The 26,881-nt window shown below is 44.1% G+C and overlaps 1 protein-coding gene across 1 annotated transcript; it reads right to left on the reverse strand.

The window, feature by feature from the left end:
* LOC122162994 (store-operated calcium entry regulator STIMATE-like) lies at positions 1–23,653 on the reverse strand. The gene is made up of 11 exons (XM_042823805.1): positions 23,629–23,653; positions 23,463–23,511; positions 21,332–21,427; positions 18,115–18,236; positions 12,684–12,796; positions 11,724–11,801; positions 10,692–10,841; positions 9,843–9,953; positions 3,250–3,498; positions 1,053–1,173; positions 1–341 (listed from the first exon to the last, which is right to left on the reverse strand). The coding sequence occupies exons 1-11, from the start codon at positions 23,636–23,638 to the stop codon at positions 235–237; spliced, it is 1,206 nt and encodes a 401-aa protein (XP_042679739.1). The 5' UTR covers positions 23,639–23,653; the 3' UTR covers positions 1–234.
* Between the last annotated feature and the right edge of the window lie 3,228 nt (positions 23,654–26,881).

Below are 26,881 nucleotides of genomic sequence, written 5' to 3' on the forward strand. Positions count from 1 at the left end.
TCCAACAATCATTTTATTTACTAAACCATTGTAGCAAACACCATTCAACACATAGAAAGAACGCCCGTAATAAAAACTAAAATGGAAGTTGCACGCTTTGATATTGACCCACTCCCTTTTTAATGACTTAAGGTAGAAATTGGGTACCCTTGGCTATGGTGAGCTTAGTGCAAGGGGTAGAAATCTGGAATAATGTCACAACAATCATCCTGGTGAGGTTGTGCAGCTCAGCTCTCAACCAAAGACGCTTTTGGGTGGCTCATCTTTAGACTTCTCAAAGACCGTTTCGTCGCCCGTCCGAGCGCGGCTGAATATGGAAGGTGCTGCAGTGCCCATTTGTTCTTGAAAAAGAAAAACAGGAGAGCAGGCAATCAGTGAAGGAGTTCTGGCAGTAATGCTAATGCTGCTAAAGCAGAGAAACCTTTGAGAAATATTTCATCAGCCCATCAACTTTCCAAACCCAGCGCTCCCATTCCAAGCACTGGGCAGCTTCCAGCATCTGAAGGTGGTCATCACCATCAGTGACCCCAAATCCCCTCAGGTGATTTATAAACTACGGTGAGGTTCAAGATATCGCCCTGAATAAGGGTGATTATAAATAATAATAAATAATCACCCTTATCGCCCTGATTAAGGCTGAATAAAAATTCATCATTTTTCTTTGTAATCTCCCACTGGTGTAGAAAAGCAATACATACCTCTATACATATCTATATATAACCCCAAGTCTAGGAGAAAGGATCCAGATTTTCAGTTTGGGCAACCACTCTTTGACTGTGGGACCAACATGTGGTCGGAACTCAGCCCAGAAGGCAGTCAGGGCTCTCCCTTCCACTTTGTCCAGACGAGGAGAACGACCACTTGAGGCAGAGCCTGGGTGCCACCTACTGATGCCATCTACTGATTAAATGGTTGTGCAGCCAGGCCAGTGGGTGTAAGCACATTGCTGGCTGCTCATTTGGAGCTGCACTCATTCACTGACAATAGCTTAAAGTTCATGCTTGACATTGGAAGGGTTTTTTCATTATTTCCATTAAACAGAAGAGACTCACCACACTGCTTCATGACTTGGTAGGTTTTGGACTTAATTTCCTGGTTTTTGGAAAGGTTTCCTCTAGCTCCTTTGAGATCTTCCTCCTTCACTGGAGGACGCTTCTTTTTCACTGGCTCTGGCTAATAAGAAAAAAGTATCATCCACACATCAGCATTTCATGTTTAGGACCCATAGGGAACAGAGCTGCCTGGATGCAATGGCTACCACATGCAGAGCTGCTAATCCTGTGTTCTACCTATAATTCTGTACTCCACCTCTAAGACCATACACAGCTGCTCCATGTTTTACACATCCTCAGCTCCATATCGGGGCAGGATGTCATTACCCCTCCCAAAATGGTCACCATTACCATTCTAGTTCAGAACTTGCCCTCTGATTGCCCACCCTATGGAGATGCCTGGTCCTTCTGCAAGTGAAGACCAAGATAGATCGGAAATCAAAGTATTGGTCTGATGTTCAGGAAGGGATAGAAAAAACAACAACAAAACAACCCAAACCTGCTTACAGTCTATCATGCTAGCAGGAAATCAGGGTAACACAGGAGAGTATCAGCCTCTCCTCACATTCAGTGCTTACAACGTGCATTAAATCCCAACACGACCCCCATCGGCGCTCTCAGTGCCCCGCAGTGCATTCACTGTGTTTGAAGACTGGGCAGACCACGCAGTGGGGTGTGGGGAGCTCAGTTTCACCACCCTCACAGCAAATGTCATCATTTCATCATCATGTCATCAAACAGATGGAACACGCATGCACTCCGACAGCAACATGCGTGTGCATCAGCGAGAAACTTCTCTGACCACCCGTCCACATGCAGGTCCTGTGATTGGGATTTTGGCAGCGGTGGAGCCCGGTGGAACATTTCTGTGCCACTGCTTGTAAAGCTAAAAAGGGGTTGTGGAGAGAGAACACTGCAGGGCACAAGCTGCTGGAGCAGTGGGTGCCGGGGGGCCTGGCCGTGCTGGGGCTCTGGCACAGCTCCCACTGGCTGTCAGCTCCCGGAGAACTCGGAGCGACTCACTGCCAGCCCCACAGCGTGCCGTGGGAAACAAAACAGCCACGAGATCTCCGGGGAAAACACTGCAAGTATCCAAAGAAAGACTGAGCTGAGAGCAAATCCTTCCAAATTCACAGCGGGTTTGGGCTGGTGAGCTGTGAACCAAAACCACCTCCACGGCCATCTGCTATGGGAACTGGTTGGGGTCATCCATGTGAAGTGAGCACAGAGCTGTGTTGGTGCCCATACGGAAAGGGGAAGAAATATCGCGTTTTGTTAACAGCCATATGAAACCTGCTAAGGTGCTTTGCCTGCTGTTAGCAAGGGCTGATAACTGTGAGGCTGCCTCCCAGAGGTTTTCCTGGGACAGGGAGAGGAGCGCTGGAGACACTCCGAGTCACTAACAGAGAGCTGAACTCCATCCAGCTTTAAAGTAAAACTTCTCTTGCTGCGATCAGGGCTTGGTTTTCCACCAGAGCAGTTGCTGTGGGTTAGCTGTCCTGCAGCTAAAGCACGACGGTGCTGCACAGCGAGGTGGCCATGAGCCGCAGCGCTGAGCCCCGGTCCTGTTGGTGCAGAGCTGCACCCATCGCTGCCAGCAGCAGTGAAGCTGTGAGTGCTGTGCTGGAAGGTGTGGGGCACTGCTTTCAAGACTTTTTCTTTGCAGTAAAGTCAACAGGGAGAACTGAGCTACTCTGTGTGGCTGAGGGACTGTGCCCCGCTGCCCTTCCCATGTCCTCTGCCTCTTCTTTTCTTGTACGCTCACACGTCAGGCATTGCTTTACACGGCAGCGCACCTTAGAGCAGACACATCCTTCCAAACTACTGTCAAAGCTTCAGATAATTGTCTGAGAAAACGTGTTGGAAAAGCAGAGATCTGTCAGGACAACATCCCAGACCAGAGCAGTGAAAATTCCTTTCCCTTCCTACAGAAACGTGAGCGCTTGCAGTACAACAGAATATATTAAGAGCCAACTAATTAAGCATACAGAAGGCAGCTGCTTTCCTTTGCCACACAGTGACCACCCCATAAAACTCAGTGAGCAAGCTCTACGAGCAGAGCCTGTTTCACCACTTCACCGTAAGCAAACAATCAGCACAGAGCACAGCGTTCACTGCACAACCAGAGCTGCTCTGCTCGCTGCCAAGCTGTGCTGTGAGCTCTGACCGCTGCCAGCCTCCCTGCCGTGCCCCGTACCTGCGACATAACTGCAGCTCCCGCGGCTCCGATCCCTGCCGCCCAGCTGTGCTTAAACGCAGCGCCGTGCAAATCACGTCGTTCTCCCAGACTTATATAGAGCATCCAGCGTGAGGTCAGGGGTGGGGTCACCTTCCCAAAGCAGTGCCCGGATGATTCAGGCCGCGCGGGGTTATTCCTGGCGGTGACTGCAGGACTCGCAGCGCGGCTGTGATGGGAGCGGACAGCTGGGGTGGGAGGGGGGCTGCCCTGCAGGGGGGCCTCCGGGATCTGACTGAATGAACTTTAAAAGGCAAGACTTGGTTACAGACACAAACTTTGAATTCTCTCGATGGGAAGGGAGGCCAGCTGTTCTTTCGCTGCACAGGGAAATAAGCTGTGAAATTTATATAAACCTAGCATCAAAAGCATAACACGATGCCCTGAATCTCTCTTGCGTGGGAAGCAGTGGACCCCGCTCCATAGGAAGAAATGGTTGTGATTGTTTGGGGGTAAAAAAACTCAGTTTTGCAGTTTGTGAGGTCAGATTCAGCTTTACCCTGACGGGAGTGCTGCTGAAGTTGCTCTGACAGCAGCAGCTCTCACACACCAGAGAGCAAACCCCCTCCCTGCTTCCAGCAGTGCTCAGCAGCTCCCCGTGGTGTGCACAGGGATGGGCTCAGTGCTCTTCTCTCTGACTAATACAAAACTTTCTCCAAAGCTTCTCAGATTCATTTCCTAAGTGATTTTTTAACCGAATAGAAAGAAAGAGACACTTAGGCCAGGGGAGTTGTCTCTTGATTTTTGTAATTTTTTTTTTTTCTTTTTTTGGCATTCTTTGCATCACACAAAAAATTGGCTTCCATGACCACAACCCACAAGTAGCAAGCACCAGGGCTGGAGCCAGCTTTGGAGAGGCAGGCCAGGCGCTCCTCCCAGCAGTGCCCACCAGGAACAGGATGGCAGTACAAACCTCCCCAGCCCTCCCCACATCTCCGTGCACCCACTGACTGCCACTGCAGCTCTGCCCATGCAGCTCTGCCCAATGCACCTTCCTCTGTGCAACTGTGGAGCAGTGGCTGGAGTGTTAGGCAGCACTATGGATGTCACACACCCAACCTTTCCTTATGCTGAATTTGTGTTTGGAAGCTGCATTTTAGTAAACTGGAAGAAAAGTTTCTGTGCAATAACGCTATAACAGTGGGAAGGAAAATCACTCGCTCCAGGCAAAGTACTGTTTTTCCTCCAGGAGAAAGCTGAGGTTCCATCAGCGTAGGCAGCACAGCCCGATGCTCTCCAGTGTGTCCCAGCCCAGGCAGATCCTCTCTCTTTGACTCAATGGCACATTTTCTAAACCAAAGCTGAAGCAAAATCACAACCATTTCTTCTTACGGAGTGGGAGCCAATTTTTCCTCACAAGAAAGCTCAGCTTAAACCAACCTGTGCTGCCTTTCTGAGTAGGAGCCTCACTCACCTGGTCGAGGTCCCGAGGATTTCTGAATACAAGGAGCATCAAAGTCCAGTCAGTTTATTGCAGCTTATCCTCCTTTCTCTGTAACCAAGGTGTGCAAAACTCCTTTCCTAAGAGGTGGTGAAAAGAGGGCGATGACCACACTGAATGTAGTGAATATGCACACCTGGCCCTCCAGAAGTCACAGCTCTTGCTGCAGACTTGATTTCTCCTCCAGGAACCCGTGCACACCCCTGGTGGGCTGCCAGGCAGAAGATGGCTCCTTGAGTTCCCTGTAAGGATGCAGTATGGGGACAGGGCTGCCTGGGTGCAGTAAGCGATAAGCAATGAAAGTAATGCACAAACACAGGAGAGGAGTAACAAAGGATTGACACTGTGCAGGCCCAGCCCAACAAACTGAACCAAGCTGCTTCCACCGAGAGAGAAGTGGTGAAAGCAGCAGCAGCAGCTCATCAGTACCACGATTTCTGCTGTTTGAGCACAAGGGTGTCGAAGTTTTCTGGTTCACGTCACAGCTTCACAGGGCTGCAGCTCTCCTTCTTGCTAGCACTCCCTGCTCCCCCAGTGCTCTAGGAAACGGATGGCAGATGCTCCAACTGGGGAAGAAGGCCCCTGAAGAGTAAGATAGCATCATTATGCCCCCACAATAGGGGTGGTGGTTGTGAAGCAAGCATGGGCTACACTCATTTTACTGGGTGTAGAGACACGCACGTGCTTGCTGCAGAACCCTTCAGTAACCACAGACAACCCTGCACTGCACAGACTGCAGGAGCATTGCCTTCTTCAGCCAGAAGAGAACCAGCACTGCTTCCCCCTCCCCATCTCACTCTGCTTTGTGTAGCAGCTACCAAAGGCACAGGATGACGTTGCTCCTGAGGTGGTGACAGGAGGCTGCTGGGCTCTGGAAGCAGATGTCCCCATGCAGTCCTTGGCTCACAAGTAAGACCAGGGAGTTCTGCAGTACGGCAAGGCTTCTCAGCAAACATCCCTGCCCCTGCAGGGACAGGATGCTGGAGGTAAACCCAGACATTTCTCAGTTTACGTTTTTTGTGTCCTGATGACCAACAGGTGTGACTTCGTTCAAAGAGCAGAAGGTGGGCTGTGACAGTGAGCTGGGTGGAAAAGCACATTAACCAAGCTCTGCATCCCAGAGGTCTTTGGGTGTGCGTTCTGCATCTCTCAGGATGCACAGACAGGGCTTAACCTTCCATTTGTGAATACAGAGGGTTACAAACATTGAGACAGGCTCACTTTTACAAAGAATGAGCACAGAACGAGTGTACAAACCTGTAATAAGTCAACTTTATTGTAAACTGTTATACAATGCAATTACATAAGATACCCTTAGAAGTTTAAGGTAACACTACTGATTAACAATGTGGTCCAGACAGAGGGCAGCAGAATACAGCTGTTTGTTTTGCTCACGCAGGCTCTGCTCTGACTTTACTTACAAACAAACCCAACATTCAGTTTGAGGCAGATACTCACGCAAAGACAGAAACACCTACAAAAGAGTCCCTTTTTTAAAGATACTGCAGTTTTACTTTGTAAAACTATAGTAGTTATTTTCAGTAATTGAACTGGAAACTTTAAATACATAAAAAGTTTGCACCCCGATGCTGTAAGACCTACTTTGACTTGATGTGGCTGAATTTATTCTCTTCCATTACCGCTTTCTCCTGCAAAAGCACAGCAAAGTTGCAAACGTGGGTCGGTCAAGCACAGTGGCAGAGATCCCTTGTGATGCTCGGCTCCCTCAGAGCCGCTCCTTGCTCCCCGCAGGCAGGGATCACTTTGCATTGCTCTAATTTGCAACTCAATTTCTGAGTTTTCCCTGAAGAAAAGCTAAAAGTACATTTTAGTGAGCAACATGAACATACAGTGTTCTCCTACTGAAAGTAAGATAAGGGGACCTGAATGTGTTAAAGCCAGAAATTGAAAACCAAGTAGTAGACAACACCGGCGTTATAAATCCGTGCGGATGTGTCGCAGGTCAGAACCAGGAACAGTTAATACATCCAGGCTGACCTACATTGGTAAATCTCATCTCCACCAATACCACTTTCTCGCTAAGTTACAATCCCTTTTCTTACTTTGGCATATAGTACACAGCTTATTTTCATTAAACAATCACATGTTTTCAAGCACAGCCTGAATTGAACTTCGCTATGAGCTGTCATGAACTGCATTTACCAGGAGTGAACTCAGAGTGCCAATCTGAGGACAAACACAAGTGCTGCCATCATGTGATATTATTATGATTGGATCAACTCTCGATGAAACGCTCACTGCAGCTGGCCTGCAGTCCATGCCAATGAGCAGCACGATGCAGCGCAGCGCTGGGCAAATCCTTCCCCTGCACAGGAGCTCTTCAGACAGGAGCACGCCATCTCATACCTACAACTACAACTCTGACTTTCATCTCCCGAAGAGGAGAACTGCCAATTGTACATTTTTTGTTTCTTTCTCGCGTGATAATGTGAAACAACCAGCAGAAAGCCAGGCTTGGGGATTTGGCCAAGGTTGTGAACAAGAACCCTGTCTTAGCAGAGAAAGTTAGAGCTGTTTTTCTCCCTCTGAAGACACACCCCTCCTTCCATTACTGCCTTACAACGCTTGACTTCTGTCTCTTTGGCTCATAGTGCTTTACTGTTTCCTCTTGCTAGGCATATCGGAATCTCAAACCAAGCGACATTTAAGCACTTAGGACATGAAAAGTTAGGCATCTGTAGCCCTCGCTAAAACCACCCTCAAGAAACTGCTCCGCAGTGCTAATTATCCTTTTGTACTTGGTCAGTGAGTTTGAGGTCTGCTCAAAACAAGCATTTTACATGATTAAGGCCATAATCTCACACTGACATTTCACAGACTAAACATGAGACTAGAAATAGATATTTCAATAACTTAAGTAATTAGAGGAGGGAAAAGGAAGATAAAATGAAAGCTTGTACAGTTGAATTTGTATGCGCTGCTCAGTTGATGAGGACAGTAATGACTGTGCAGTGGTGTGCAGCACGTGTGACACACTTCTATTTCACCATCTGAAACTGAACAAAGCCTATGCTGAAAATATAAACACATCTACGACGAGAGCCAGCCCCATCTCCCACATCCCTTTATTACAGCGAGCTGTACGAGGCTGCTCTGCTGATGCAAATGAATTCCTTGAAGTACTGTGCTTCTGGAGACATGAGCCTGCCCAACCAACAACAATCAGAAGATGCAAGTCAATGAAATCAACGAACAACAAAACAAAAAACGGAAACAGAGGCAACCCTGATGAGGGACGTTTTCCCATTTCCCTGTCCTCCACTTCAGAAAAACTCAATTGAGCTTCCATTGTCATTAGCTTCTAGATTTAGTCTAAAAGAAACACTAGTATTTAAACTTATTGCAGTTATTACATTTCAGTGCACAGTAACAGAGGTCAGTGGCTCAACTAAACTTGCAAACGTCAGGTTTGGTACAATGTCCCTTTGAGTCACGCCAAGGTGCTCCCTGAAGTCTCAGAGTGCTGTGATCACCTCAGCAGCCGAGCAGGAAAAAGGAAAGCTGGAACAGTGAGAAGGAAGGGAGTGCACAGTTCAGTATTTACTAAGGCCCGAGAACCACATGGTAGTGGTCTGGATAATACATCGCTTTAAGACCTAGTAAATTCATAAAAAATGTAAAAAATCTTACAAAGTTCTGAGCAGTTTCCTGATGAAACTGTTTGGTTTAAGGCTTGGAACACTTCTGATGTCCAAACACTAAAACAGACTTGCAATTAGTCTCTGCTGTCACTCCTCTGACACACTGCCTTGTCCTGCACAAGGTTCAGCTCAGCAAGGAAAGCTGTCAGAAGCAATCATTTAGAACGTAGGCAAAGCAAAAGATGTCCCTGACAATGTCTGCAGGGTTTTAGAGCAGCACACGTTGTCAATTGCTAGAAGACATATGCTGAGAACTGCAGAAGTTCTGCAGTGACTGTACTACACCTCTCTTCTTTTACACACAAAAGGATAACCAGGCTGACAGGAAATTAAACAGAAGAAACCAATTTTTTAAGCACATGACGTAGAACAATGCTTTTTCAACAAAAATAAGCATGGGACAGAATTATTCACAATATTGTAGCACAAGTCCTCCAATCAGATCAAGGCCCTGGATGGTGCTATGCAAGGAAAAGCCTCAGGAAGGTTCCATCCCTCTTGCATTGCATGAGAGATTCATACAACAGACTTTAGAAATGGAAATAAATTCATCCATAGATACTCATTCCACAAAGAAGTAACCTACCACGACAGATTTCTGTTACATGCTAAAGTGCACATTTGTCAAATATGCAAACAACACCTCTTATTAAACAAAGGTATTCCCAAATCACGTGGTCGAAATCACGCTGAGGACTGCATTTTTAGTGATGTTTGGTGATTTCAGCAGTGACAGAGAGCTTTTCCCTTTGCAACCCCTTTGTCTGAAACCAGGACACAAGGATAAAATGATTTTCACTACAAATCTTTTGACCTTTTCTGCACAAAAAAAGGGAACAACACCCTTTTCTCTGACAAAGAGAATCTTTAAATACAACCGTATGAAAATATAACTTAAATATAAAATAGTCAAATAGATTTGAGGAATCTTGGAAAAAATCTTTGTTCCACCTATTAGTTCCATAGGTACCTGGTAGCAAGTAAACATTTGTACTTAAAAAAATAACATCAAGTTACAGCTTGTAGCCATAAACTATTCTGCTCTAGGAATTATGCTGCAAAAGCCAGTTTTAGTAATAAAACACACTCTAACTTACTCGATTTGGATGCCTTTTAGAGAACATCTTACACTGCATCATTCAGTAACCATAAAGGAAAGGTTACTGCAGTTGTTTTCTCTATCTTCTCTGAAATGTCAGATACAATCACCTCAGTGACTCCTCCTTAACAATGCTGCTTTCACATAGGATGAAAAGACATTCTTGCATAATTGGTCAGTGTGTCTGTAGTGCAACTGAACTGCAAGTCTTCCAACTGACTGCATTGTGTTGACAGACCTTACTTTGGAGTCAGTTTGTATGAAAGTGAGAAGCAACTGCAACATTAAAACCCACTGACTGAGAAGTTCTTGCCGTGAAACCTGCTGACACAGGTCAGGGCATGCATCATACTGGCAGACCAAAACGATGCTTCTTCTTCTTAACGGGCTTCAGGTTGGTCAGTCTACGCAGGTCCTCCTCCACGTCCGATTCCTCCATCTCATCGTCTGCTGAGATGAGGATCTACAAACAAATCACAGGTTCTGAGTAATGTACAAAGTCACAGTCTTTCCTCATCCTGCTCTTTACACTTGCAAAGCATCTTACTCCAGAACACAATTTGGATTTACAGTCAGTTCTACCCAGCAACATCACACATCCTACCTGGAACCTCAAGCAAGTTTCAAAGAAGGACACACACCTATTAATCTCCACTATAGTCAGACTCTGGGGAAATCAACTCTTTGAAAGGGTTGATAACAGCAGGACAAGGGGAAATGGCTTGAAGTTGAGGGAGGGAAGATTGAGGTTGGATGTCAGGGGGAAGTTCTTTACAGAGAGAGTGGTGAGGTGCTGTAACAGCTGCCAGAGAGGCTGTGGATGCCCCGTCCATCCCTGGAGGTGTTCAAGGCCAGGTTGGATGGGGCCCTGGGCAGCCTGGGCTGCTATGAAATGGGGAGGTTGGTGGCCCTGCGTGTGACAGGGGGTTGGAGATTCGTGATCTTTGAGGTCCCTTCAACCCTGGCCATTCTGTGATCTGCAACATTTATGTACACATTGTGTCTTCCTGCCCTCCAGAAGGAAAACAACCAGCTAATGAGTGGTGTAACAATACCATCTTCTGATCTGCTTCTCAACTGCCAACACTAGGAAGCCTGCAAAGAACATCAAAACCAATCCCACAATGTTACAGTGAAATCAATGGCGTGAGGGAGGAATTGCACTGATACTGCATTAATTGCAATAATGAACTCTACATACTTCTGACTCTGACTCTTCGTGTGATGCTGCTCTCCTGTAGCGGACTTTACTTCCATTTCTTGAATCTTGTCCTGCTTCTTTTTCTTCAAGTTTAGCTTTTGTCTTCCCTTTCTTCATAAGAAAATTATCTACAACCCAGAAGATAAATGCCTGGTAAAGAGAAGGAGAAAAGTGACAGTTCAGTTCTCTTCAGGTAGCATATGCTCATTCGGTCAACACGTAGACAGAATCAGGAAAACTTAACAATAATGCTGCATTGGCCAAACAGTTCAGTTTTACATAAGCACTCGGCTCCATGTCTTATCATACACTGCACAAATTCTCTAGAACACATCTACTTTATTCCAGGGAAGCAGAGAACAAGAAAAACAACTGTCGTTCAGAGTGATCATTAACTCCTCATGCAGAAACCTGAGTGGCTTTAGGCAAACATTTTAGTGCAACAAAGCTTCCCATTTCAAAGAAAATCCATGCTTGAGCAAAATAAGGAGAGAAAGAGCTGCCAGCAGTTATTAAATGCAAAGACACCATTTCTGGCTCTAGTCTCGACTCCCAGACTGCTGGAAGGGTGTACTTTGGTAAGGATGATGGCACATTTGCACTTCTCCTCCACTCCTGTGTTGACCAGTCACTAACAGCTGTGGTCAGACACAGGACACTTCACTCTGCAGCTATCCTTAGCCTAACTGCTTTCTAAAGCAGATTTCATTGTCATTTTACAATCCCTATGTGTTCCATTTCTACATTCAATCTACTCATGTCACCAGCCCAAAGAAGTCAGCAAAGCACTTCTGTACCTCTCCTGAGCCTGGTTACTTAGTTATGTGTGCATTTCAGCTATGTGCAATCCACATATCCAGGCATTTTCTCCTCTCTTTAACACTTTTCCTTTTAAAAAAATTAAGATAATTAACACACGAAGATACACTGTGCTTTAAGGATTAACATTAATTAAGGATTAATGATATTTAACTAACAGATGGGAGAAAAATGCAAGTAAACATCTCATTGAAGCATGCAAGTTATACTGACATTAACAAAGAAGGGAACTATCAACATGACGATAGCCAGCTCCAACTGGGGGTTCTCTATAGGATTCAATAAAGCTACCTGTGAAAAGAAAAGGAGTAAATTCAGATTATGGCAGCATGGGCACACAACTGCATTACTAAGTGCAACTGCTGATGTACTAGCTAACTATATAAACAGTTCATGTGAACAAAAAAAGGATAGCTCTGTAGAAAAGGAGAGTATTTAGGACAGCTTATAAATCACCACAGATAAGTGAGTGGGATTGGCAAGAAACTTCTCTCTGTCATTTTTGTTTACAGAAGTCTGAGGAGATGCTTTCAAATAATTTCGACCATTTAAGAGCTGCACGTTCCTTGGGAACATGTTTTTAAGTCTTATCTTAAGGAAATTTAAACAGATCAGGGCTGTACAAAACACATGGTAAGATAACTCAGTTCCCCAATTAGCCCACATAAGAGGGACTAACTGGTTTTAGTGTGCTATAGCACCACACACATCACTCTCAGTGCTAAGTTACACAGATGCTATCAAAATGAATCCAGTCATCAGCAGCCAGTTTCCCTGAACCACTGCAAATTACCAACAGCCTGCAGTTTACTTCTATGAAGAAGGTGATGCAAAGGAAATTTAAAATACAATAGAAAGGAAAATGAAGTACCTACAAATATAAGTTAAACAATTAGAAAAGAAGTGTTCAGACAAGCAGATAGAATAAAATTTTATATATTGCAGTGTATATAAAAGAAAAAGAAACTATGACAGGATATTTCTGGCAATTAATGTCAGAAAAATCAAGGAACAGGAACATATCTATCCTACAGAATGAAATGGCACTGAGTGCAGTCAGTTATGATGCTTGAGGATAAGTCAAACCAACAAACATTGGAACATCAGAAATCAGAATTTATGGCTTGCGCCTGAATTTTTTTTTTGCCTGTAAGATGCAGTAAAAATACAAACCTCCTTCCACTGAGGTATCAGAAGCACTATAATGATGATGGTCTTCTCAAATGTCATAATCATTATGTACAGAGCACACTGACCCATCCAAGCACTGCACTGCAGTGGGTCACCTGCCAGAGAGAAGAAAAGTTCAATATACACATATGGTTGGTTTTACCTCACAGCAAACACTGGAGAAAAGCAGTATGAGAAGAAGGACAGTTACACCCTTTTGGAGTGTCCTCCCCTACTTCCCAAGTGCTGTTCCTACCACCCCTGCCCCACTCCACCCCAATTTAGCACATATAGACTACCTTCAATATATCTTTCCTCTCTACAAAGCTGGCTTTTGTAATCACCCGATGGTAATTACAGCAACAGGTGCAAATGCCACCATCAAAAATGTAAATGAATAAAACGTTCATCAGGATCACACTTCCATTTCAAACTGAAAGGGTTTGAGTACCTGCTGCAGCCCAATAGGACACGGCAGAGTGAAAACCTGTTATCTGCCTGGACCAAAAATGATGGACCAAAAATGATGGTACACAAACATCTGACCAGGAAAACTACAGGCAGATTTTGTGGATGCATGGAGAAGAAAAGAGAAAAGAGAGGAATGGTAGCATTTCACTGGGAGCCAAAAGGAAGCTTTGCTGGGGGAGGTTGTTGGCCTCTTACACTTCCCAACTGCCTTCTGTCTGCAACTGCAGCTTAGATCTTGTCAGCCTGGGGGTGAATAATGTGCAGTGGAAATTCAGATGCCTTCGTGTATTTGTAATGCATAATGGATAGTTGCTACTTCCTTTTATGGAACATTTCTGAAAGGCTTTCAATGTTAATGCTTGGTGATGATCTTGAGACTTAACTGTTTGCTGATTAAAAAACAAAAACAAATCAGACCACAGTCCAAAACAAGGGACATTTTCTAAGTAAGCTTTACAGTAAGAGGCAATGGATCAACACTCAGTAGTCCAAGACAAAAACAGTTAAACACTTGAGTTCTACCACTATGTCCTGCAATTAAGGCTTCTTTTGTAAAGGGAAAAGAACAGTGATAAAATTTGAAGGCAGAAACATTACAAAGTCAGAAGTGAACAACTGTCATTCTCCTGGGGATGAGAAGACTGAGTTAAATTTGACAATGACATTGTATACTCCACATTTTTGTCTGCATTCTCTTGTTTTCTTCACTAAGTAAAATACAGAAAAATTCTATTTCTGGAGATCCTTTCAAACTGTAATTCTAAAATATAATTTATAAAATTACGCAATTCAAGTGAAAAAGAAGTCTGTAGCAACATCATATCCATGAAGTGTTCCAGTAATATGTGGCACATTTGTACATTCAAAGATTCAGTACATAAACTCAAACCTCGGAGGGAATTGGCTGATTTAGTTGCCAAGCCACCCTCGATGATATTTGAAAAGTCACAGTGGTGAGGTGAAGTCCTCAGCAACTGAAAAACAGGCAACATCAGACCCATTTTTAAGAAGGGTACAAAGGATGACCCTGGGAACTAGTGACCTGTCAGCCTCACCTCTGTGCAAGGCAAGATGATGGGGCAGATCCTCCTGGAAGCTGTGCTAAGGCACATGGAACAGAGGGAGGTAATACGGGACAACCAGCACGACATCACCACGGGCAGGTCCTGCTTGACCAGGTTTGTGCTGGGACCACAGCTCTTCAATGTCTTCATCAGTGACACTGGCAGTGGGATCAAGCACACACTCAGCAGGTTTGCAGATGACACCAAGCTTTGCTGTGCAGTCAGCACACCTGAGGGATGGGATGCCATGCAGACAGACCCAGGCAGGCTCAAGCAGGGAGCCCAGGTGAGCATCGTGAGGTTCAAAAAAATTCAAGTATAAGGCCTTGCAGTGGGTCATGACAACCTCCACTATCTGTACAAGCTGCAGGACGTAAAGATAGATGCCAAAAAAGACTTGAGGGTACTGGTGGATGGCAGCTTGACATAAGCCAGCAGTGTGCCCTCACAGCCCAGAAAGCCAACCGTACTCTGACAGTGTCTTCTGTTAAGCACCACCGTTCATTGCAGAAGAGTTGGACTTGATGACCTTTAAAGGTCCTTTCCAACTCAAAAGTTTTCCTGACTCTATGAAATTAAAAGTTGAAAGCTAATGTTGAAGCCATAAAGCCCTAATTCCATTTCCAAAGTCTCTGACAGCCTCTCAAATTCTGATTTTATACCTGCCGAGTAAAACTTGCATATTTAGAACATTTGCTAATCAGCAGAAATCCTGTTAACAAAAAAAAAAAAAAAAAAGCACATTAAAGCACATTAAGATTGAAAGACTGAAACTGAAAAAATTGGAAGTCTCAGCAATGACAACTATAGCCACGTCTTGAGATACTTTCTTATAGAAGTGCCAACTTGAAGAATCTCTCCAAAACGACATTTAAAAGCGTTATAGTAAGCATCTATCTACCCTGTAGGTAGGCTAAAATGTGTTAAGTTGCTCTGCAAGTCACAAGCAAAGGGCTTGGGGGAAAAGATGCAGCAGAAACAACTTCTGAGCTTCTCCATGTGAGAAGCAGAGACAGCAGCCATCTATTTGCCAACAGAGCTCGCTGTCAGCCAGGGCAGTTTGGTCACCTGTTTTCTACTCCTCGCAGCTGATTCGACCTAGTGCAAGAAGGGAGGGGGAATGCAGGAAACATTCTTTTTGGTACAGGTCACAGCTGCTTTTCTCCTCTTTACATACTCAAATATATTAACTGATTCCACGCTTCTATTACAATCCAGCTGCTGATGTAATGAATCTGAAAATACAAAGCTGGAAATATGAAAACAGATCTAATAGATGCAAAAATTCTGACAACAAAGCCCTTGATGGAGCCCCACGCTAGTAGGTTCATAAATGAGCACGCTGTACAAACAGCACCCATGTTGGCACCTTGGTATCCATTCTCTTCCTGAGGCATTTATGCTTAAAAACTACCCTCCATATAAAGAGTGGCTTTTAAAACCAGCAAGACAACAGCTATTTTTATGACAGCTTCTCAAGTAATGAATCACCAGGGATCAAGTAATAGAGCTAAGATGGGAAATGAGCTCACAGTGAGAACGAGCTTGAGACAAACGATTATTTAGGCTCTAAAAACACAAACAACATCACTCAGTCAAAAGAAGAGACTTGCTCATTTGTGGGCTTTGGTTTTCCATGCCTGCAAACCAACTGAAAACACGCTCGTCTTCAAGCAGACCTTCTTTGGTACTTCAGATAAAACATCATAAATCCCAAACACACCTCAGTGAGCAGACACCTCACCGTTCATGGATGCTACACATCCATATTTACCTCCAAACGGGACTGCAGTTCGGTCTCCTGTTGTCACAACACCTCATTTATTTGTTTTTAAGAATCTTATGAAAAAGAAGAGTTTTCCCAGAGCCAAGGCGAAGTTTTAAATGAAATGGTAACACGTGGGATTTGGTTTCAGACATGACAGTGGTGCTTAACAGAAGAAAACAGCTTACCCTTTATAGACAGTTCCTGACTTCTTGCATAAGGCCTAACCTTCCTGCCCAGTCACCACCAGTAGCTTTCCATCTGTAACCCAGTTCTCTTTATACTAGAAGCATTTCCCATACAACTAATGAAAACAAAGATATACAGTGCACTTTTTGTCAGTCCTTATCACAGCCTGTTTAATAAAAAACAAACAACACAGGCTAAGGCCAGGAACAGCATACTAATGAGCATACAACAGGGAATGACACTAAGAAAAAGATCTGTCACTGGAAAGAAAAGCTAATTACAAAGGAATTACTGAACTTCCTACACCACTTACACTTTGTTAGATCTGCTACCTGAAAATGGCAATGAAGGATCAGTCCCAGCCAACCTCAGCACAAGAAATATAAAACTCCAGTCTGAGGACTTGTCTGCAGAAACTAGTTCCTTTTGTACACACAGTGAATGCCCAGATGCTTCAGTTCTGGGCCTAAGCTCCCAGAAGAGTCAGATGAGCATCAGTCCAAGGAAAAGAGTGGAAACATTTAGACTGTGGTACATGGGGAAAAAGAAGAAAATAAACAGAGTTGTGGCAGTGCAGATTTAAACAGCTTAAATGGTCATAAGCTGCAGCCTAAGAGATGCACATTCACTCTATGATAACCACTACACATCGTGGTACATTTTCTCATAAGCTGGGCATACATCTATTCTGAACTTCTAACTTCAAAAGCAAATAGCAATTAACGTTATTTGATTTAATTAAAAAAAAAAATCCCAACTTATTACAGTACTTGAACACAGTCCTTATTTATTTTTTATTGTTATCCACTTTGAATACTTTCTTAGGAAAACTTCCATCCCCAGGCAGCCAGCCTAAACAATCTGAAAAGTTCAGATTGAACAGAATTGAATGCTGATGACAAGAACATGCTCCATGAAGTTTTTCTGCACCTGCACAGCCCCAGCTTCTGCAGGTCAGCAGACTGCTGTGACTACCGGAAGACAGAACCCACAGCTTCACATGAAAGTAATTTCACTACTCTGCCCTTTAGCCAGTAAGAAAGACTTGTGCATTTTTCATCAAGCCCTGTGTGCAGGAGTTCAAGTAAACCCTACATGAGGACAAGCACATTCTCCTCACAAAAATATGTGCTCGTTTGAAGAATGCTGGCAGGATGCTGAATCTGATCTTTACGCAATGGCATCTGGTGCAGTGAAAATTCTTATGGGAAATGATAATTCTGGTACCAGTTATTTAAAAACATTTCATAGTACAGTTATCTTGCCGCTGTTTTCCGTGGGATGAGCCAATGCTAAGTAAAACAGTACTGCAAGTAAAAACAGAAATCCAAGCAGTTGTTCCAAAGTCACTAGCACTTAGAGACTCATTAAATAGTGGATGGTGACAGGACAAGGGGGAATGGTTTAAACGAAGACAGGGGAGGTTGAGGTTGGATATCAGGAGGAAGTTTTTCAGCCAGAGGGTGGTGAGGCAACCTGATCTGAATGTGTGTGTTTGGTGGCCCTGCTAGGCAGGGGGGTTGGAACTACATGATCCTTGAGGTCCCTTCCAACCCGGGTGATTCTGTGATTCTGTGATTCTGTGAGGCACTGGAACAGGTTGCCAGGGAGGCTGCCCCATCCCTGCAGGCATTCAAGGCCAGGCTGGATGTGGCTCTGGGCAGCCTGGGCTGCTGGTTGGCGACCTGCACACAGCAGGGGGTTGGAACTGGATGAGCACTGTGTCCTTTTTAATCCAGGCCATTCTCTGATTCCATCATTCTATAACTTGTTAAAGGTTTTGCACGCCAAGTTACAGAACTTGGAAGAATGTAAGTGACAAGTGAAATATTACAACAGCTATTATGACAGCTGTGCTACAGCTTAAAGATCAGCTAACTGTTAGCTGAAACATCCTGGAATTCTGTTTTGGAAAGTGTTCCAGTGCAAAAAAAGAAACATTTACCATATTCACCAAAGCGCAGGGACTCCCACTGCTGCCATTCCACAATGGTGCTGACTGCACGTATACCTGCATAGATTAACAGCATTCCTAATGTGGCATCTAACAAGAAGTTGATAAGGTACCTGAAAAGAAAAACAAAGATTAAGCAAGAAGCACGGGTCCGTTTTCCAGAAATTCAGTGTATTTTAAATCCGCACCTGATAAATCTGTATATTTATTGAGAAGCTGGAACACTTCAATTAATATTTACCCACTTCTGTAATTACCTAGCATGACACTTAAATAGTTTGATCAGAGTATCAATACTCTGTTTCAGACCTTAGGCTTTAGCTTCAACTTACATTCCTGCCAACGTTGGGTGCAGGTTTGTGTGTGCATGCAATGCCTGCAGTCACTATCAAAGCCACACTTCAAATTACTGAAGGGTTCAGTGGAAATAATCTACCTTAGCACTTTAGGTCTTATTTAAAGGACATCCGAAATTGAATCCAGAACAAACCTTCCCACAGAACAACTAAGGGCACTGGACACAAGACTGGTGCACTATCAACTGTTTCAGGAGGAACTTCTGCAATCTTACCTACACTTTAAAAAACTACAGAGATTGCTACAGGTTTCAAATTAATTCTTAGGCCCATTCAATGGTGCAGCTGGACTTCTGAGTGCCTCGTGAACCCGTGTGGTTTGTTTACTACTGCTCCACTCTGGCTGAACAAAACAGCAGCTGAGAAAGAGACGGCGAAGGTCATCCCTGCTGCAAGCCACACAGTGAATCCCTGTAACTGAGATGCTTATTTGGCAGTTCCCAATGCTAAAGTAAACTCTAGAGTCCATAGGTTCTTATCTGCAGTGATAAAAATAACAGATCAGAGCTGTGGGCTTCTGCTGATGGCAGAGTCAAGTGCACGTGGACAAAACAACATCAGTAAGAGGAAAGCAAATGCAGAACACGTGCATTCAAAGCAGCATAGGAGGAGCGGTTCTGACCCTCAAAAATCCTATTCAAGCAGCCACTCAAGAGCAAAAAAAATTAGACATGCCCTGCTTCAGCCAAGATGCAACTGTAAGCTTCTAAAAACCAATTATTTTCCAACAGTTGCACGTCAAATCGTAGTTTGAATGAACTTTTGTATCTGACAAACTAAAATCCACGCTGAGCATTTAGCAAATGAAGCACAGCAACTGCAGGGATCCACAAGTCGGTCAGGGCCACCAGGGGCTGCTCTAAGCCTGCAGCAGAAGGCCCAGCTCTGCCTGCTGCCATCCCACTGCTGTGCTGCAGGCCAGATGTGATCCCAGCCCACCAGCAGCACCCAGTGCTGAGGGACACTGTTGCTTGCTTTGTTTGTTGAGAGTCCTTCCAGCCACAAGGCACCTGTCCAGAGGTTGTTTAACAGGTGCTTTGTCAGCTTTCATCTCACCCTGCCTGAGTTAGAGCACTGCAGTACCAAGCTGACAAACACTTGCTTCCAGTCCTAATTCATTCCAAGCTCTGAATCACAGTGTCCTCTAAAACAACATTTTCTGGTTTTGTTCTGAAAATAACCCACAAACTACACAACAGAAAACTATCCGTGGTGAAGTTTGCCGAGTTAAATTACTGTTATTTGAACCCACAGGCAGAAGTGCTGCTTCTACTCAGCTATTTGCACCCATTCATACACTTAAGGTGTATTTCTGCCCAAGAAAGGAAGAGCGGCTCTGGCTGACGTAGCACGCTGTCTTTCTGATGATAAGTCCTGGGTCCTTGCCTAAAACACTGCACAGCTCCACGCAGTTATCCTGAGAATGCTGAATGACACTTCTGCCTCCCCCCCTCCTGGCTGCTGTGTGCCACGATACGTTTGTGTGAACAGTGGGATTTGAAGATGAAGTTATGTAGACTATACAGACACAACCAAAGACCTTTTGTTTTGGAACCTCAGCAGCCAACAGAGTGCTCAGATTTTAAGATGCTTTAATGAAGTACTAGGCTTATCTTTAAACACTGATGATTCTAGACACGCTTTCATTAGCTTACTTAAATACATACATGAAAATGGAACAAAAGCAATTTGCACCTTTTATAAACCACTTGTATAGATCATGGGGAAATTAAGTCAGTAAGGAAGAGAAATCCAACAGTGATGCCTGGTATTACTGAAACTCTCATGATCATATCTTAACCTCTGCAGTTAGCGTGTTACAACAACGCATTTTCCCTACCAAAATGCTGTGGTGGGAGGAGAAAAACAGTATTTTACCAGCAGATTTATTGCACGTAGAAACAGAAGAAACTAAGGAGAAACAAAGAGAAATCTTTAGGCTTATGAAACACCACAAACATATTCCTTGAGTCACTTAACTTCTTTGGTTACCGAAGGGCAACAGTGAGCAGCCGCCATCATCAAAGTAACGGCCTTTGGTTCCAAGGGGCAAAGGAGTAGGCTGTGACAAGTAATTCCCCTGCTTCTATTAGCAGAAATGCGTAGGCTTCTTTGAGCATGTGCCTCATCAAGAACAAACCCAAACAATTACCATTTGCTTCAGTAGCTCCTGTGACAAGCCTGACAGGGTCTTAGTCACAGCTTCTTCAAGTTGAATACAGCACAGTGAAATGCTTATCTATTTAGTCACACTGCTCCTAGTGTGAGACTGCAATATTCGTTTCTGTACTAACTGCCTGGGTACCAAGCAAGACTGCCTGCTTTTAACAGTGACAATTATATTGCAGAAGATGATGTAGGTTTTTGAAGGACATACAGGTGTGAAAGATTTTTGATCATTATCCCTGTACTTTATATTAACACCTTGCTGCAGAGAATGGTGAAGCTGGAGTTGAGCATACACAACTTCATGTCCTCTGGTCCTTGGTATCTTTTATCTCCTTCAGCAAACAGCCTCGTACTACAATGTGCACCCTAAGTCCTCATTAAGAAACTGGAGGAGGAGAAGCAACAGTTCATCCTCAGTCTAAAGCATCCATACACAGACCAGAAAAAAACCCCAAAGCGAGCAAGCAACCACCAACAACAAAAACAACCAAAAAACCAAACCACTTTCCTAGGTCCTGACTGCCTGTAACAGAGCAAATTTTGGATCCTAAATTAACTAAGCTTCAAACAAAGGTCTTTGAAAGTGCCTGACTTCTTGCATGAAAATTGCATTAGTCTCCAAGTATAGCAAACTCAACAGCAGCACCCTTCATATTCATCAATGGTTAAAATGAAGCACTCACAGTGAACAAGGGTCTTCTTCAGTAAGATCTGATAAGTAGACGTTTGCAAAATGGATGAACAACATCCCTATGGCTTGCTTGGAAGTATCTAAAAACCTGCATAGAATAAGAAAACAGCTATTAAGAAACATACAACTGTTTACAACACAGTAGGACACAGCAAATTTATACTGAAATTTCAACCCAATTATTCATTTTTCATAAAATAACAACACTAAAAGGTGAAAAGCCAAGGTAATTAACTTACTTAGCAATGTTCCACTTTAAGTTCAACCCTTTGGAATATTCTTCCTTGAACCTTGCTGACAGTAAATCAAATCATACCAACTTGAGGCCTTATTTGAAGACTGTGGAGCTCCTCCTGGTATCACATGCATCATCCACAAGCTAATCTTCACTAAACCTGGCTCAGTCTTTAATAACCTGCTGTACACAATGAGTATCCCAGGCTTACAAAACATTTCAGCTCCTTTACAGTTTTGGCAAGTTTTTGGGAGGGACAGAGGGAAAATTGTCATCACATTCTTGTAGGTGGACAATTCAATAGCTAATTTCTTTATCTGGAGCATTTTGCTAAGATGCCTTCGTGGGTATTTTTCACCTGAAAGCATGAAGAAGCCTCAATGAATTTCAGCTAAAGCTCATTTGAACAGGAGCAATAGCCTTGAAACCACTACCTCCACAGCAGAAGACAAAGATGGAAAGAAAACAGTTTACTACTCACTGGGAAAACATTAAAAAACACTTAGGTACAAATTCAATATTGATTTTGGTCCCTTATCATTCTTTTATTATCTATTTATTGTTATTATTACAACTTCCCAGTATTATTTTTAAATATTGGAATCACATCACAAGTATTCTATAGACAAGAGTGTGCTCTTTATACAGCTCAACACTCACCTGGCCTGTTGTTTTTATGTCTTAAAACCACCCAACCAAACAGACCCAAACAACATTTCATGCCCGAATTTGTCTGCCAATTTGGTATTAAAACTTTACTCTCCCAAATACACAGTGCAGCACAGGGCTGGGATGAGGCAGGAGGCCAGCACATCACTTATCTAATCACTACAGCATATGATAAATAACGACACTCAAGTCCCACAACTAGATTATTGGCTTAAAAATGGAAAGCAGCCAGACTGAACTGCAGACTGAGGCAGGCTGTAAACAAAGCATTGGTATTTACTTTTCCCATAAAATAAACGTCAGGATTAATTACGAACAGCAGCGTTCTTTCAGATGAATTTCAGCCATTGGAAACACGCCGAAAGCTAACACTTCTATAGGTTCCAAAACCTGGAACGGCAGCATAACTTTTCATCTGTCTCAAAACAAGTGTGGGTAATGCTGGCATCACTACAAGAAAACAGTATTTTAACAGTAATAAAAACATGTTTTTATGCTATATGTTGTTCTATGATTTCATAAGGTATTATCTTTCATCATCATCTTTTCTATCTTACAAAAAACAGGGTATGGAATACGAAGCTTTGTTGAAGTTAAAAGCTTGTGCAAGTTTGTAGATGTTAAGATGTGTCTCCATTGCAGTCTGCCAGTACTTGAAGGGAACTTTTAAGCAGGAAGGGAATCAACTTATTACAGTTTATAGTGACAGAACAAGGGGGAATGGCTTTAAACCAAAGGAGGGAAGACTGATGTGAGATGGGAGGAGAAAATTCTTTACTCAGAGCGCTGGCAGTGCTGCCCAGAGCTGTGGGTGCCATTGCTGGAGGTGCCCCAGGCCATGGAGGGGCCCTGGGCAGCCTGAGCTGGGGGGCAGCCAGCCCATGGCAGGGGCGAGCTCGATGATCTGTAAGGCCCCTTCCAGTCTAAGCCACTCTTTGATCTTAGGGCAGTTCTAGATTCTAACTTCAGGAGAAGGTGCAACTTAAAGCTGTATGTCTAAAGGTATCTTTGTGGTGATATCTGGAAGCATACCTGGAAGGGAAATACCCAAAAGAATACAACATTTCATTGACCAGTGTATTTCAGTAATTGTTTTGTTCATCACATTCTTGTCATCATGTTGTTTTTTTTTAATTAGTATCATATGCAAACAATCATTCTCTCAACACATAAAACACCCAAGAAGCCACACTGAAGGACTGAACCTGCAGCCACGTACCATATCCTCCAAGGACGTCTTTCATGCTTTGGTTCTCTTAATCGTTTTACTACAAAAGAAGAAAAACAATTGGAGATAATCAGCAACTCCAACCATGAGACACAGTGAGAAGTAAAAGCAAACCTCCTTGCAGAAGCATTATACTCTTCAATAAATCAGGACTTACCCAACGGCATTTCACTTTATCCATCCCTGAAGATAGACTGTAAAAGAAAACCCCATCCCTCCTATTACCCACTGACCAACAGCCTGCTGCCAGCATCCCCACACAGAGCAATCACCCACTGCCTGACTACCATTGCCACAGCCGTATCCTTTATGACCACACAACCATAACATTCAATTTCCCATAGTAAAGCACGTTCCAAATATTAGAGCAAGTAGTTTCTTTCACCATTCGGAGACCAAAATCCAAATAGGAAAGTGTGGCTTGCAGTGTAGGGGCGAACTATAACATCAGAAAGACATCAAAAGGATGAGTAACAAGACAAACATATTATCTGACAAAGCTTATTTATTTTCTGGATGACAAATTAGACTTTTGTTTGCAAAGTGAATTCCAAACAAGGACGGATTTTAAAATCAGATACTGCTTTCACAAGAAGGTTTGGTAGCCTACAAACAAACAAATAAAACACAGACAGACCAAAAACCACCACCAACAAAAGAAACAGTATTAAAATAGATGTCAACTACACAAAGGTAAAAAGCCACAGATAAGTGTGGCTATTTCAGTACTGATGCTGCCCACAAGACAAGCTGGTGTGTCCCCATGAGCCCAGTGGAGCAGAAGCCCAAAGCAGGATGGAGAACATGAACTTTGGGCTCAGAAGGACAAGCGTGACATCCATCCCTGGGGGCACCTCTGGGATGCATCATCCCAACCTAATGGAAGATGGCATGGGATGCAGGGGGGGAGCATTCTGTGATTGCACAGGATTTGGAGGAGAGGATGGGAGGGATCAAAGTGATTTGCAGAACAAGCTGGAGGAAATAGAGAGATAAGGGATAAAAACAGCCTACACAAACAGCAGCTGCTCCAAAGCCCTGCACTGCCTCCTGCACACAACCTGTCCGAGCTTACTGAACTCCACTTCTAACTCTCTTTCTGGGTGAGAAAACCACTTTTCCCCCACTGGGTGGCAGCTGGAGCAGGGGACCACCACAGCCTCTGCTGCCCCATCCCAATGCCCCCCACAGGCCAGCTGCTGCTCCAGCTGCACGCCGCTCACTCAGCTGGCACATGTCAGCAGCACACCAAAGTTCCAGGCAATGGAAACCCTTCCACAAAGAATGGGTCCACTTCCCTCTACTGCCCAAAGCACAGAACCAGAGCACCTGAGGTTCAGTGTGCCCTACCAGAGCCAACACCAACCCTGAACAACAACCATTCATGCTATCATTTCAGAAGTAGTCTCCTAAAAAAATGTGGTCATTGGAAATTAAAAAGTGGCAAGAGGAGAAGATTGCATACGTACACCAAAGAAAAAGTTGTAACAGCAATACTCACCATGGGTCTCCGTGAGCAGCACGCCATAAATACACAGCTTCTGCTACACCACGAGCAGCACGCAGATGACTCAACTGGTTCACAGCTTACAGCAAGTACTCCCCAGCCACACCAGGAGCTGATAATACCTTCACTTTTGCAAAATGGGGCAGTGCACAGCTGCTGGCTGGCTCCTGGGGGAGCAGCCCCCACCTGCCCCAAACGGCCATGCACTGGGTGCTCAGCCCCAGCAGTGCCAGGCACACGGCGCAGCTCACTGCTGCTCTGAGAGCTCAGCAGATGAAGAGTAATTAGCTGGGAGCGTTCAGAATTTCACACTCAATTATAAATGAAGAAAGAAGCGCTGGTAGTTTATACATCTGATGCCAGAATTCTTCAGGAAAGGAAATAAAAGCAGTTCTGCCAGCAAGCACGGGAGCTGCCAGATGGGCAGATAACAGACAAGACAGCACGGAAGGCAGAGCATTTAGTAATGCAAGCTCAAGCTCATTAGTTGTCTCCTGTTTCATGAAGCTGCTAGCAATAATGGAGGACAGATTTCACTTATTTTAAACTTTATTTTGGAAGGCTGTCAGAACCTCTGCTCTGCTTACGTTTTTTCCACAACAGTAGGAACTGTGTCTGTTACAAATAAACACCACTAATTCCCCACAATCCTGTGACGGGAAACAACGTGCTGCACCACAGGGCAGCTACTGCTGAGTGGTGTCCCCTGTCTTATGTCCTGTTTGAACCTCTCTTCTTTACACAATAAAGCAAAGCTTTTAAGAGACTGCAGTTGAAGTTTCACTTGAGCCCCCCATTACCTCCTTTAGCAGCAAAGGAATAAGAAATTACAGATTTCCCCAGATCAACCTTGCAACAAACATCACAGCAATGAGAATGAGCTGAAGCAATGCCTTACAAAAGGGAAACAAGTCTGTAAGCTACACACATGGCTAAAAGCTTCTGTGACACTGAATAGCTCAATATCTCTTTCCATTCAGAGTTTTTTAAAAAAGAACATTATTTTTCACTTGTGTGTTTTAAAGGGAGGTAATAAATGTATGACTTTGTTAGCATGAAAGACTGAAAGCAGCAGTGCTTTTTTCATGCTGCTCATTTCAAAACAGAGCAGCACTGTGTGCCCAGTGTTTCACTTTTCACCCCACTGTTAATGCACAGATTCATAAAATGGCCCGGGTTGGATGGGACCTCAATGATCATCAAGCTCCAACCCCCTGCCACAGGCATGGATGCCAACCTCCACACCTAATGCCACACTACACTGCCCATCCAACCTGGCCTTGAACCTCCAGGGATGGACGGGGCATCACAGCCTCTCTGGCAGCTGTTCCAGCACCTCACCACTCTCTCTGTAAAGAACTTCCCCCTGACATCCAACCTCAATCTTCCCTCCCTCAACTTCAAACCATTTCCCCATTTGTCCTGCTGTTATCTCCCCTTTCAAAGAGTTGATTCCCCTCCTGTTTGTAGGCTCCCTTTTTTTAAGGCAAAGCTTTCCTGTCAGACATCCAACCCACTCAGCAAAGATTCAGACCCAAGCTCCTGCTCTCAGTTACCAGCCTGTTTGCTGGGCAGCGTTCTAGAGGTCAAAACCTGTGTGCAAACTGTGCTATGCAAACAAGTCAAGCCCTTGACTCCTGGAAGAAATGTCAAATGTACAGCAATGATAAAACATTGCAAGCAAAGGTTAAGCAGCACAAATCCATATTACTGTGCACTAAGCACCAATTTATGACATGCAGCACCATTTTCACCTACTGCTCAATAACAGATAAAGCTTTCCTGACATCACTAGTACAACAGGCATCACTGAACTTCAAGGCATTCACTCCAGTTGTTGTAAGTCAGCAGCAGAACCCACAGTACTGCCGAAGCATGGCAACAAATGCCCCCATCAGTGAGC

Source organism: Centrocercus urophasianus, unplaced genomic scaffold, assembly GCF_019232065.1.
Source record: "Centrocercus urophasianus isolate 14NV4802_14NV808 unplaced genomic scaffold, USGS_Curo_1.0 seq_22, whole genome shotgun sequence".
Classification (NCBI taxonomy): Eukaryota; Metazoa; Chordata; class Aves; order Galliformes; family Phasianidae; genus Centrocercus; species Centrocercus urophasianus.

Bases quoted from the DNA above. Each gene is read 5' to 3' on its own strand.
- LOC122162994 (XM_042823805.1), bottom strand. The intron at 18,237-21,331 runs GTGAGTGCTTCA...TTTTCTTTTCAG, and splicing joins GAAGAAGACCCTTGTTCACT to GTACCTTATCAACTTCTTGT. The intron at 1,174-3,249 runs GTACGGGGCACG...TTTTCTTATTAG, and splicing joins GAGCTGCAGTTATGTCGCAG to CCAGAGCCAGTGAAAAAGAA.